At 50.3% G+C, this 14,262-nt stretch overlaps 1 protein-coding gene across 2 annotated transcripts in view; it reads left to right on the top strand.

The window, feature by feature from the left end:
- The first annotated feature begins 228 nt into the window (after positions 1-228).
- The window catches only part of LOC100284313 (mov34/MPN/PAD-1 family protein), a 31,470-nt gene continuing 17,436 nt past the window's right edge, over positions 229-14,262 (top strand). Inside the window, exons 1-8 of one of the 2 annotated variants that reach the window (XM_020542164.3) lie at positions 229-597; positions 785-849; positions 928-1,021; positions 1,267-1,431; positions 1,561-1,667; positions 2,722-2,836; positions 2,933-2,979; positions 3,105-3,411. In XM_020542164.3, the coding sequence (XP_020397753.1) occupies positions 469-597; positions 785-849; positions 928-1,021; positions 1,267-1,431; positions 1,561-1,667; positions 2,722-2,836; positions 2,933-2,979; positions 3,105-3,411 (1,029 nt within the window). In that variant the 5' untranslated portion in view covers positions 229-468. The remainder of the gene's footprint in view (positions 598-784; positions 850-927; positions 1,022-1,266; positions 1,432-1,560; positions 1,668-2,721; positions 2,837-2,932; positions 2,980-3,104; positions 3,412-14,262) is intronic. The other variant, NM_001157208.2, reaches the window with a different exon arrangement.

The raw sequence follows: 14,262 nt of genomic DNA, 5'->3' as shown, positions 1-14,262 counted from the left end.
AGCTTACGCTGGAGCTCGCCGCGTGCGGCGTGCTGGAGCCCAGGCGCGGTCCAGAACCAAGAGAACGAGCGAGAGGAGAACAGAGAGAATGAAGTGTTTTGAGCGACGGGAGACAGAGAACGAGCGACTGCAGTTTAGTTTAGGGGTAAAACAGTTCAATCAGTTGATACATTTGTCAAATAACCCCCTAAATGATATTTTATCTATAAGTCAATGTTTTAGAATGACGTAATAACGAAGCGTGTTCTCATAATATCATTGGAGCGAATCCTTAGTTTGATAGAATTCCAATTTTCTAAGCACATCAACGCGACATTCCCCTTCTCCTTCCCACGTTTTCCTTCAAGCACGCCCGTCCTACCCCGCTTCCGTGTCCGTGATCGCCCGTCGACTTTTGCGCTGCCGTAGCGGGTTGAAGCGGAGATCCATCGCCTGGCCTGCCGCGGAGTCAGTCCCACCCCACCTGAGATGGCTTCGGAACTATCTCACGGCACTAGGAGAGACGTATGCATCGAGTCCATGGCGCGGCCTATCGCCGTGGACCACCGCATAAGCATCCACTACTATTTCCGCATCGCTGACAACCTCCTCCGCCAGGTGCCCTTTGATCGATCCCATGGCCTTCTTTTGCTGGAGCTATTAGCTTTGCGTCTAATAGTGGTAGTAGCTCTGGATTCGAGCGCGCGTTTCGTTAACTATTGGACTTATTTCGCTGCGATGCCCTAAGTACGGGTAGTTAGCTGGTATATTTGTTAATTCTGGTCTTTTTATGTGGTGCCCGCAGGCTAATGTGTATCGAGAAGAGAAGAATGTTCTGGACCTCTACATCCTCCTCCTGAGATACTCGAGGTGAGGTGTATACTGGAATCTTGTCAATTTCTTAATATTATCAGTTTGGATGTTAATTTTATCTCTGCTTATTGACAGCTTGTTGCTTGAGACCATACCCAAACATCGCGATTATAATGCATTTAAGGCTAGAGAAAAGGAATTCCTGAAGAAAGGCCCACACAACTCTGAGGTATTGCCTTGCTGAGCTTAGATCATCTCTTTTTTTTTCTAGTGTTCTTACTGTAGACAGGAAATTGTTATGCTGGAAAAAGTGAACAATGCAATACTTTCTGTTTTTTCTTGGAACATGCAAGCTATCGTGTCTACAATGCAGAATACAAATACTTAAGGATCACAGTGCGTTGTTGAACCCAAGCATAGTTTCCAGAAGTTCTTTTTGCTGAGTGATTAAAACTGTTTTCTGTTTTGTTGTAGAAAATTCTTGGTATTGTCAATGAGCTAGAGTCCCTTAAGCCAGTTGTGCAGCAACAAATTGCCACCGGTAATAGCAGGGGTGCAGATGAACCTAATGGTGTATATGGAACCTATGCTGCAAGTAGTGAGTTGGAGCACCATACCCCAGGCCCATATGTGTCGAAGGTATGCACGTCATTGTCCTACATTTTCCCTCCTTAATGTTCCAATCCAGTATCAAAGGAAGGGACAATGTGCTCTAAACTGTTACTTGCTTGTTCAAGGAATCTTGCTAATGTTTCCCTTCTTTTACAGTCCTTGTCTGGAAGCCCTACTAGACTACTGCAGAAACCATTACCTGGTTCAAAGCATCAAGCAGCTATGTCGCAGAATGTTCAACCTTATAGACATGCTATGAAACCGTAAGGCCCCACTTTGGCCTGATCATGTGTGATACAATCAACATAAATTTTCCTAAAGTTGTAATTAGATGAGTAGATATATGGGATTTCAGATTGAAAAGTTTGGGACAGCCATGTGCTTGCATAATTATAAAAGACCAGTTGAGAATTGTTCACTGGCTTACCTTAATTATTTCAGTATCTTGATGGGATGTACATCGATTAGGACAATAGGGATTGCCTGGCTACTATAACTGTTCATGGTAGCTTTAAAACCACCTGTCCTCACTGCAATAGTTTGAGTTGTATTCTTAAAATATTTTTTAGAAACTAGGTGTTGAAGCATTTTATTGAATTGGATCATTTTATTTGTGCGCATAAAAAAGATCATAGATGAGAAATTGTCATGTGCTAAAGAAATTATCACATGTGCTTTGTAAGAATAGAAGTAGGACACAATGTTCTAAAAAATATCTACATTCTACACAATCTTTTTTTCACAGTGCACCTATGATCATATATTTTTTCCCACAAATCTGCAACTGTGCACATTGACATGTTTTACATCTATTACTTCTAATTGCACTAGCATAATTTTTCGAGAATAGCCCATATGATCCTATGGTCACATTTGCTTTTCATCCATTTTATTAATAACCTGTATGATTTTGCCTTGCTATCTTCATCAGTCTCTTGATGATATTTACAGCATTGTCTAGGATTGGGTCATCATGCAATGCATTTTGTTTGTGAGGCAAGTGTGATGTACTTTATGCTTGATTAACTATCTGCTTTCCTTGGCTCCCTATGCAATTTGTTTCCTCGTATCCAGCTTTCCTCTAGATATTTATATTTGAGGATCTCTCCAGATAATTTCTTGCTTGGCTTTGATTGATATACATCAACTCTGCTTATATTGGGAGGCTTACTATATGCCTAATAAAGATGGCTCATCTTATCTCTAACCCTAAATCCCTAATTCTAATGGGCCTCACACTGCTGGCCCATAACGTCTATCCGACTGCTCAGGACATACAATTATATATGCTAATTTACCTTGCAATTATATATGCAGATCTACCAACATGCTGTATCCAAAAGAGGAAACATTATCGAGACACTCGATACTAGGACCTAATGGGCTTCAGGGGAATCTGGGTCAATGGGCAAGACCTGTTACTGGTATCAGGGTATATCTATTTTGTTTTATTCTATTTACATTTCATTACGTATTTGGAGAGCATAGCATTCGATTGACATTTGTATTTCACTAATGCCTGCCGCAGATTGAGTATCCACATAATCCTGAATTAACCCAAAGTGACATTTCTAGGTGAGAACTTCGATAGTATTTAGCTTATTCTAAGAAAGTCACTCCATACTAACTGCTATATGTAGCTATATGACTTATGAGTTACTTTCAGATGAAATGACCTTATCTTTTGCTTGCTTCTGCAGTTTAATGCCAACAACCTTGAACCAAGATGGTTTGCGTGGTCCCAGTACAGCATCTCAGGGCAAAAGTGACGATATGCTGTCTGTTCTATCGCTTGATGATGGCAGGTGGTCATTACCATTAGAACCAGCCTCAGTGTCTCCTGGTTTGGAAGCAGAGTTCTCTCACCTGAATATTAGACAACCTTCTCCCCCACCTGTCCTAGCTCAAGTGCACCCTGAGCATGGTCAAATTCCTCCATCAAGAGTTGCTGATCCAAGACCAGGACTTGCTACATCTGCAACCGGACGCTATCAGAATTTGCATGTGGTAAGTTCAAAATGCAGTTTCCTTTTTCTTCTGCCCAAAGTTCACTATATTTAAGTGAATACTCCCTCCATCCCTTTTCAAGTGTCGCCTATGTAAGAAAACACTGTACCAGGTTTAAGCTGTCCCTCATGACCAATTAAGTTGAGGGGTTGAATATATAGGGCAGAATATTTCCAACAAGATTACAACATGACAGGGAGTCCAACTAGGGTATAACTACCTTAACCGACTCCTATCTAACTCTGGGGCAAATCAAACCTGATTCTATCCTATCTTTAATCAGAGTCAATTAAGATCTTCCTCTATTATAGAACAACCGTGTGGACCCTTGATCTGATATGGTCGTAGCCTGATATACAAGCAATTATAACATCTCCTCCAATCATAACTTACACAAATTAAGATTGTCTCTAAATAAAGCTAGCTTCTACATAATGCCTTGGTTTGGTAAAGCCATCTGCAACTTGATCTTATCTAGATATGTTTCTGACCTTCACAAGTGCTCTAGCTACTCTCCCATAAAACGAAAATCAATCTCAACATGCTTCATGCGACTATGAAACATTAGATTTGCTGTAAGATAGGTTGCTCCAACATGGTCACACCAAATCCTTGCAGCAGGAGGACAAGAAATCTTCAACTCTTGTAAAGGTGAATGCACCCACATCAATTTGTAGTGCCGCTGGATATAGCTTTATATTCAGCTTCAGCACTAGACCTTGAGGCTGTGGGCTGCTTGCGATTACACTAGAACACCACATTCCTACCAAGATATACTTCAAAACCTCCTGTAGAGCGTCTATCATCAATATCACCGGGCCAATCTACATAAGAAAAGGCACTCACAAGCATAGAAGGATACTTACAATTTTTACACCATCTTCAAGAGTAAACTTGATATACCTTAGAATCCTCTTCACATCACTCCAATGATGAGTGGTGAGTGCATGCAAAAATCGACACACCTTATTGACTGAAAAACATAAGTCAGGTTGTGTCAGAGCCAAGTCTGTAAGGCACCCACAATGCTCCTGTACCTTGTTACATCTTCTGGATCTAGCAACTCGCCTTCACCAATCCTCAATTTTTCTGAAGTATTAAGCAAAGTTGTGGTGAGTAAGTTTGCAATTCATCATTCCAACTCTATTGAGAAAATTTAAGCATGCTTAGTCTGAGACAAATGAATACCATCAGTTGTTTGAACCTCGACGCTAAAAAAGAGTGTAGCTACCCTAGGTCTTTCAACACACAATCAACTCTCAAGCCTATAAGCATTGTTATGTGGGGCACAGTCTACAAGCGTCGGCCACAACAGAAATAGATAGAGTTAATAGATTGATTTAGTTGAGATAGATGAGAAAGTAGGAGAAAATAGTTGAGAGGAAATAGGGATAAGCTGGGCAGATTAGCCGCCGTTCCCTAGGAGGATTATTTAATGTAAACAGATGGAATAAAGAAGGCAACAAGGAAGTTTAATCTAATACCTTTCTCTGCTTCTCTAGTCTCCCTCCTTACTGTCCACCATAGATCGGAGGCACCTCGCCGACGCCGACGATCGCCTCTTCCTGCGCAACAAGGGCCTTGCGCCTATTCCACCGCCACTACCCCCGTACCACCGGAGCCGTAACACCTTGGTATTCGGAGACCAGGTTACCCAGCCTAAAACCCTAAACCCACCACCACCACCATGACCTCCTTAGAAAACAACAATCCTGTTGCCCGCCCCCTGGAAGGCATTAACTAGAAGCTGAAGGCCCTGGACTCCATGCATACTGCCATCCAACGACTAGAACGACAACATCAGGACAACCAAACCGCCATCGCTAGATTGGATCTCCTTCAGTAGGAGATCATCCCACACAATCACGTCAACCACAGGGTTCCAACGGCCATGCCCCTGACCCAGAGAATCTCCCACCCAGACTCCACCTGGATTTTCCCCGATATGATGGCAAGACAAACCCCCTTCTCCTCACCAACAAATGCGAGTCCTTCCAACAAAGGATTGTTCTAGGGGAGTAGGTTTGGATGGCCTCCTACAACTGGAGCACGCGGCACAACAATTGTACATGCAACTCCACTAGGAAGAAGGCACACTGTCATGGCGGTGCTTCTCTGAACTCCTAAATCTCTGATTTGGACCCCCCTGCGATCATGCCCACTCGGCGAACTGGCAGCCTATTGACAAATGGGAACCGTTTCCGATCACTGGTGCTAAAGCGCTCCAAATGCTCCTGTGGCGCCTCGTTCGTCTCCTACCTCAACCACATTGTCTCGGCAGCCGGAGTAGCCATGGACACGACTAAAGTGCAAGCGGTATTGGACTGATCGACACCTCAGTCAGTATGTGCCCTGTGCGGCTTCCTAGGTCTCGCCGGGCACTACCGGAAGTTCATCCATGGCTACAACAAGATTGCGGCGCCCCTGACCGCCCTCAAGAAAAATAGCTTCCTTGGAAGGACTAGGCAACAGAGGCGTTCCAACGCCTTAAGACAGCCCTCACGACAGCACTGGTCCTCACTCTCCCGGACTTTGGGTAGGTGTTCACAGTTGAATGCGATGCCTCGGGCGCAGGGTGCGGAGCCGTCTTGCACCAGGAGGCGGGATCGGTGGCCTACTTCAGCTGTGCACTGGCGCCACAGCACCGTGGCCTCACCGCGTATGAGCAAGAGCTCATCAGCCTTGTCCAAGCAGCGCGACATTGACGACCGTACCAATGGGGACGGTCATTCTCCATACGGACGGATCACTACAACTTGAAGTACCTCTTGGACCAATGACTAGCGACCATCCCCCAACACCATTGGGTAAGCAAGTTGTTGGGCTTCGACTTCAGGGTGGAGTATTGGCCGGGGTGCACGAACGGGGTGGCTGACGCTAAGGATTTAAAGTCGGCTAGTCGACTCTAGTCGCCGGAGCACCGATAAGGTGACTAATCGCGATTAGTTATCGACTGCCATGGAGAAGGGGTGGCAGTGCTGGGGAAGGGCGCACGCGCAACAGTGTGTACCATATTGGTACAGGCAGGGGCGTAGGACAAAACAATGTTTGTGTTGTGTACAGATGGTGGGCTGACCCACATAATAGAGGTCGGATTAGTGACCCAAAACATGCATAACTAGTCGACCATAACCCCTAGTCGGACGACTAATCGCGATTAGTCGGCGACTAGGACGACTAATCACTACCTAGTCGATCTAGTCGAGTCGGAGACCCTAATCGAGCTCGGACTAGCGATAAGGCCGACTAATCGCAACTATCACGATTAGTCGGACGACTTTAAAACCTTGGCTGATGCCCTGTCTCGCTGCGACATCGACAACAACGGCCTCTACACACTTTTTGGGCCGACGTTCCAGGTGTTCGGCGACCTTTGCTAGGCCGCAACAACTCACCTGAGCCTGGTTGCCCTTCGTGACGAGATCCAAGCAGGCACTCGTACCACACCATGGACGTTGTCGATGACATCGTCTTCTTCAACGATCGCTCCTACCTACCATCCAACTCCAACATACTCTAGGCGGTTCTGGCGGCCACCCACGACTTCGAGCATGAAGGCGCAGAAAAGACCCTCCACCGGTTTCGCCGCGACTACTACATGCCGCACACGTGCACCATCATCCAGTATATGGTCCGCCACCACATCACGTGCCAGCGGAACAAGATTGAACACCTCCATCCAGTCGGACTTCTCCTTCCCCTGCTAGTACCAACATCCGTCTGGTCTGACATCTCCATGGACTTTGTGGAAGGACTACCAAAGGTGGGCGGCAAGTCGGTCATACTCAGTGGTGGATCGGTTCTCCAAGTCAGCACACTACATCGCACTCCAACACCCCTACTCGGCAGAGACCATGGTGGTAGCCTTCTTCTCCGACATCGTATGACTGCACGGGCTGTCGACGTCGATTGTCTCAGATCGTGACCCGGTCTTCACGTCCACATTTTGGACGACGTTCTTCAAGCTGCTGGGCGTGAAGCATCACATGAGCTCGGCGTTTCACCCCGAGTCGGACGACCAGACTAAGGCTGTTAACAAGGCGATTGGTATGTATCTTTGGTGTTTGACAGGAGATTGTCCTCGCCAGTGGCTTCAGTGGCTACCTTGGGCGGAATTTGTCTACAACACATCCTCCCACTCCGCCCTGAAGGACACTCCATACCGTGTCGTCTATGGTCGGGACCCACCAGCAATCCAATAATACGATCTCGGCGAGTGCCAGGTTTCGGCCGTGATACAAGCAATGAAGGAACGTGAGGAATTCCTAGCGGATGTGCGCGCGCGGCTCGAGCAAGCTCATGCAGTCGCGAAACACACGTATGACCGCAACCATAGGGAGCTATCCTTCTCATTGTGCGCGTGGCTCAGAATCCACCATCGTACTCCAGTGTCCCTGCCGGCAACAACACACGACAAACTCCGACCACGCTACTATGGGCCATACAAGGTGGCAACCGTGGTGAACAAGGTAGTCTACCGCCTCGAACTCCCAGAGGGCGCACGGTAGCGGTACACAACGTGTTCCATGTCGGCCTCCTGAAGAAGTACGTGGGTCCTCCACCAGCATCACCACCGCCACTGCCACCAAATTATCATGGTTCTATTCATTCACAACCTGCTAAAGCCCTAAAGGTCAGAGTGGCTTGCAGCGTTCGACAAACCTCCAGTGGGAATCCCTACCATGCTTTGCAACCACGTGGGAAGATCTGGACTCCTTTCTCTAGATATACCCACAATTCCAGCTCGAGGACGAGCTGCTTCTCAATGGGGGGAGAGATGTTATGTGGGGCGTAGTCTATAAGCGCCGACCACCACAGAAATAGATAGAGTTAATAGATTTAGTTGAGATAGATGAGAAAGAGTAGGAGAAAGTAGTTGAGAGGAAATAGGGACAAGCTTGGGCGGATAAGCCGCCAGTCCCTAGGAGGACTATTTAATGTAAACAGATGGAATAAAGAAGGCAATAAGGAAGTTTAATCTAATACCTTTCTGTGCTGCTCTAGTCTCTCTCCTTGCTGTCCACCATAGATCAGAGGCACCTTGCCGACGATCACCCCTTCCGACGCAGCAAGGGCCCTGTGCCTATTCCACCGCTACCCCTGTACCACCAGAGCCATAACAAGCATAACATCGATAACATCCTATGAAGAGTTAGCAACAATGATGTCATTAACATAGATCAAGAGAAATATAGTAACACCTTCCTCGTATAAGATCATAGAAGTGTTTGCCTTTGAAGCCTGAAAGCCTAGGTGCAGCAATTTCTCACTTAGTTAAGAATACTAGGCCCTGAGAGCTTGCTTCAGGCCATAAATAGCTTTGTCTAGCTTGCAAACATAACTAGGTTGTGTCTTGCTTCAAGCCATCAGGTTACTACATGACATGGAGTCCAATTCGAGCACAACTACCTTAATTGACTTCTATATTAACTATGCTATCTCTGGACAGATGAAACCTGATTCCATCCTACCTTTAATTAGAGTTGGTTAAGGTCTTCCTCTATTATAAAACAACAGACTCCTGACCTGATACGACAGTAGCCTGATATACAAGCACATTCTATTCTAACAAACTAGATTTTCGTGCCACTCAAACTTTCTTAAGTTTGACTATATTTATAGAAAGTATTGTAATATTTATATCTCCAAATAAGTTTACTTTTTTGAAACATTATGGCAGGAGCTCTGCCTCTCAATAAGAAGAATGGAATTGATCCTGTTTTAAGGAAAAACTGGGCCCAAAACTTACATAGAGTGCACGACAGCGAAACCAACGGAAGGCCGCCTCAAACAACCCAGACATCGGTAGCCTCACACACAAATCCCGTCCAGAGTCATCGTTGCTGAGCTCAACACAAGGGACGAACAACTCCGACTTCCCAAGCCGGGCTGCACATGGCTAAAGGAACTCGATGACGCCTACACCAAACACCGACACACAAGACGGAAGACCACAGTGCGCCATCGCTGCCCAGCCTCGACACACCCTACACGAGGTAGATCCGATTCTTCACCAACGAGCATGGAGCCACAACTCGTCCTCGAGCCTGGAAGTCGTCCAGATCCTCACATGTAGCCGAAATAGGTGGTTCACCCTACCATTCAACGAGCACCTGGCGCACTCCCCGGGCCAGCCGAGTTCGAGTCACCCGGGCTTGCAGGCACCACAGCCGCACCGCCACCTCGTTGATGAGCTCCACCACCTGGTACGCCCGACGTATCGCGGCTTGAGCTTCCCTATTGCCGAGCGTGGGAGGGATGCTGCTGTCCGCTGCCAAAGGCGAAGAAGAGCCCAATTGCCGACCTGGAAGTACACCGGCCTGTGGTGCTGGTTATAGACGTGCTTCTGGACCGCCTGTGCCTGTTCAAGGTGATAGCGGATGTCGTCGAGGAAGGCAGCGCACTCCTCCATCTCATGAGCGACCGCTGCGACACGGGTCTCACCGGGCTCATAGGAGCAGATGGTTGGGGGGTCCCGGCCATAGACCACACGAAATGGAGTTTCGCGGAGCGATGACTGATAGGCAGTGTTGTAGGTGTACTCCGCTATGGCAGCCAACGGAGCCACTGCCGAGGACGGTCGCCGGTGAAGCAGCGCAAATACATGACGATGACCCGGTTGGCGGCCTCGGTCTGCCCGTCCGTCTGCGGGTGAAAGTCGGACGACATGTAGAGCTTCGTCTCAGTGAGCTACATGAGTTCCTGCCAGAACGCCGAGGTGAACACTGGATCGCGGTCTGAGACGATGGACTGCGGAACGCCATGGAGGCGAATGATGTCGGTGAAGAAGGTGTGAGCGATGGACTCAGCGGTGTAGGGGTGCGCCAGGGGGATGAAATGGCAGTACTTGCTGAAGCGATCCACGACGGAGAGGATGACAGTCTTGCCTTGCACCTTGGGCAGCGCCTTGATGAAGTCAATGCCGATGTCAGCCCACACAGCAGATGGAACCGACAGCGGCTGCAGCAGACTGGCTGGCCTGAGGTGGTCGGACTTGTACTGCTGATAGGTGACGTAGGCCGTCACGAAATGCTGCACCAAGCAACGGATGTTGGGAAAATGAAAATCCATCGGAGCCTATGGAGGGTGCGGTGGATGCCCTCATGACCGTCGTTGTGGACTGCTCCTGCAGCAGCGTACAGGCGGCCGTCGAGGGCGACCATGCCGTCTACCAGCGCCCATGGAGCGGCGTGGGTGCCAGCCCGGACCTCATCGTGGATGGCGACCAGGGCCGGATCAGTGGCCTGGGCGTGGCGGAGGCGCTTAATGAAGTCAAAGCGGGGCGCCGAAATAGCCATCACCTCCCCTACGTCATTGTCGCGGTGGGAGAGGGCGACGACGACGACGTTCATGGCGCCCGACCGGTACTCCACCGAGAAATCGAAGCCCAGGAGCTTGCCGACCCAGTCGTGCTGAGGGATCGTGGTGAGGCGTTGATCGAGGAGGTACTTCAGGCTGTAGTGGTCGGTTTTGATGATGAAGCGCCCCCAGAGATACGGGCGCCAATGCCGTACCATCTGGACGAGGCTGATGAGCTCACGCCCGTAGGCGGCTAGCGAGCGGTGGCGCGGCGCCACAGGCCTGCTGAAGAAGGCGACCAGATGGCCCTCCTAGACCAGGACCGCGCCGAAGCCGAACGACGACGCGTCGCACTCGACGGTGAACAACTTGGCGAAGTCGGGCATGGCGAGAACGTGGGCGAACGTGACGACGGCCTTGAGCGTTGTGAATGCCGCGACCGCCACGTTGTCCCAGGAGAAGCCCTCCTTGAGTAGGGCGGTCAGTGGTGCCGCGATCGCCCCGTAGTTGTGGACGAACTTGCGGTAGTACCCGACGAGGCTGAGGAAACCGCGCACAGCCCGAGGCAAACATGGAGCCGGCCAATCATGGATCGCCTGCACCTTGGCTGGGGAAATGGCCACACCCGCCGCGGATATGACATGGTCGAGGTAGGTGACGGAGGAAGCACCAAAAGAGCACTTGGTGCGCTTGACGAAGAGTTGGTGGCGGCATAGTTCGTCAAGGACCGCTCAGAGCTGGCGACGATGATCAGCCCACGTCTTGCTGTAAATTAGAATATCGTAAAAAAATACCAGGTCAAAGCGGTGCAGGAACGGGCGGAGCACGTCGTTCATCAAAGCCCTGAGATGTCGCCGGGGCGTTGCACAACCCGAACGCCATCAGCAGGAACTCGTACTGGCCGTCGTGGGTGCGGAACGCCGTCTTGTGCACGTCCTTCGGGTACATGCACACCTGTTGGTACCCGGATCGGAGGTCCAGCTTGGTCTTGGCGCCATGGAGCTCATCGAGGAGCTCGTCGACCACCGGGATCGGGAAAGCATCCTTGACGGTGAGCGTGTTCAGCGCCATGAACCATCGGGCTTCTTGACGAGGAGGACATGCGGCGAGAACGGCGAGTCGCTGAGGCGGACGATCCCTTGATCAATCATGGCGGCACACTACTGCTCCAGCTTGTCCTTGTGCGCCGCGGGGTACCGGTAAGGGTGGACGGCGACCGACTGGCCGTCGGGCTTGAGAATAATGCGGTGGTCGTGCACATGCTTGGGGGGCAGACCGACGTGGTCCGCGAAGAGCCCCCCAAACGAAAGCAGCAGTGCCTCCAAGAGGGGACCAACCTCTGTTGTTGCGCCCAGGGCCGGCACGGAGGGGCTGGCTACGCCGGTCCAGGAGACGGGGCGCCCCTGGCGCTGGAAGGACATGCGTCGGTGGCGGAGGTCCCAAACAATGGGCCCCAACTCGCCGAGCCACCGGGTGCCGAAGACGACGTCCTACCCGCCAGTGGCATGACGTAGAGGTCTGTCGGGAACGAATCGTTGTCGATGAGAAGGGGCGTGTCGCGGATGATGCCGACGCAGGTGACCCGCTTGCCATTGGCGACCAAGGCTGTGAGGCAGGGGCGTTGGCGGAGGGGTAGACCGGAGCGCCGCATCGCCTCCTCCGAGATGAAGTTGTGCGTGCTGCCGGAGTCGAGTAGGGCGACGAGGGACGCTGCGCCTAGTGCCACGGTGATCTGCATGGTGCCCGCCATGGGAACCCCAGCCACGGCCTGCAGGGAAAAACAGGGCGCCTCGGCGTCGTGCTCCGTGTTGCCAGCGGCGTCCGCGACGTCCTTGATCTCCATGCCTTCAAGGAAGAAGATGCGCCGGCAAAACCTGTTATGGCCACGGGTATATTTTTCATTGCAATTAAAACAGAGGCCCAGGCGGCACCGTTTCGCCATCTCGTTCGGGGTGAGGCGCCTCTGGTTGCCCTCGCCGCAACCGTGCTGACCGGCCACCGGAGGGGCAGGGAGCGCCAGCGGCTGTTGGGGCGCTTGGAGCGCTGACCGGGGCACGGGAACGGGAAGGTGGTCGCGCTGGGGCGCTTGAGGGGGAGGCTGCACCGGGCGGTCGATCTCCATCAACTCCACTTGCATGCCAGGTTCATGGCGGCCGTGAGCGTCTCCGGGTTGTGGATGCGGACAGTGTGGCTGAGCGGCGGCAGGACGCACTGAGCCTCATCAAGACGACCCACGCGAGGCAGGAGGGCCTGTAAGCGATTGGAGTACTCCACGGTCCCTGTACGCTAGGACTCGGCGAGCTCGAACAACGGTGCCGAGTGGAGGGGAGGCCCAAACCGCAAGTTCAGGAGCTCATTGAATCGACCCCACGGCGGCGTACTCTCGTCCTTCTGGATTTGGATGTACTAAAGTTGCGCGATGACCTCCAAATTGTACGAGGCCATCCACACGCACTCCTCCGCCAAGGTGCGCTGTTGGCGAAAATAGGATTCACACTTGTTGATGAAGAGCATTGGATTGGTCTTGCCGTCGTAGCGGGGAAAATCCAATTCTTGGAATTTTGGGGGGCGATCAAGATCGCGCGGCCCCTCTGGGCGACCGCCGGCGCCACTGTCCGCCGACGAGGCCGACTTCTCCTTCATAGCCTTCATGTCGGCCTTCATGGTTTTCATCTCCGTGGTGATGGATTTCAACATCTCCATCACATCGACGATGATTGGATCGCTCATGGCTGCGGCGTGCAAGCGGTGGAGGACTGCGGCGATGGTGGAGGGCTAGGGTGGTGGGCGGCGTCTGTGGAAGAATGGGTGGAGCGGGCCCAGCTACTAAGCTTAGGGTGTGCTAGAAAAAATATCAAAAAAATAAACACAAAATAGAGATCATCAAGACTCGATCCTTGTTTGCCAAGTTCAAATGGTAGTACTTACACCACTATGCTAACTACCCTTACGGGGCGTTTGGATCCCTTCATTTTAAAGGAATGGGAATTCACTCAATAAAGTAACTTATTTAGTTTGGAATTTGGCATTCCACCACTTTCCAAAGTTCAGATATAAGCTTATCTCAAATTCATAGGGTGGAGGATAGGAAATGATTTTATGCATCATTAGAATTTGTTTCTAATTTATAACTTATATGACACTCTTCGTTCTACTCCTCTATAGTAAAAATATAGCACATAAATATCTAGGACATCTTGCTAATAATAGTATACAAATATATTTCATATAAAAGTGAATTAGCTTAATTGATATATGTCTAAATTACTATTATTAGAATGGAATTCAATTCCAGTGATCCAAACGGGGCGTTATATGATTTTAGGGTGTGCCGTGGCCCATATGGACCACCCGCTGGGTCCGCCCCTGGATGTGATCGTGATAACAGGTTGTCAAGGGCGTCGAGCCCCCGACTAGCCGGACCGCGGCTACGCAGCTCGTAGCCATCGGCCGTCCTCTCTGGTGAGGTTATTCCCCTCAACCGCAGGCTTAACAGAGAGAGATTAAGGATATAATTCTTGCTTAATTGATTATAAAGTGATTACAAGCATA

This window comes from Zea mays, chromosome 8, assembly GCF_902167145.1.
Source record: "Zea mays cultivar B73 chromosome 8, Zm-B73-REFERENCE-NAM-5.0, whole genome shotgun sequence".
Lineage (NCBI taxonomy): Eukaryota > Viridiplantae > Streptophyta > Magnoliopsida > Poales > Poaceae > Zea > Zea mays.
The sequence above is the reverse complement of the archived record's forward strand: the minus strand, read 5'-3'. Positions and strand labels throughout refer to the sequence as shown.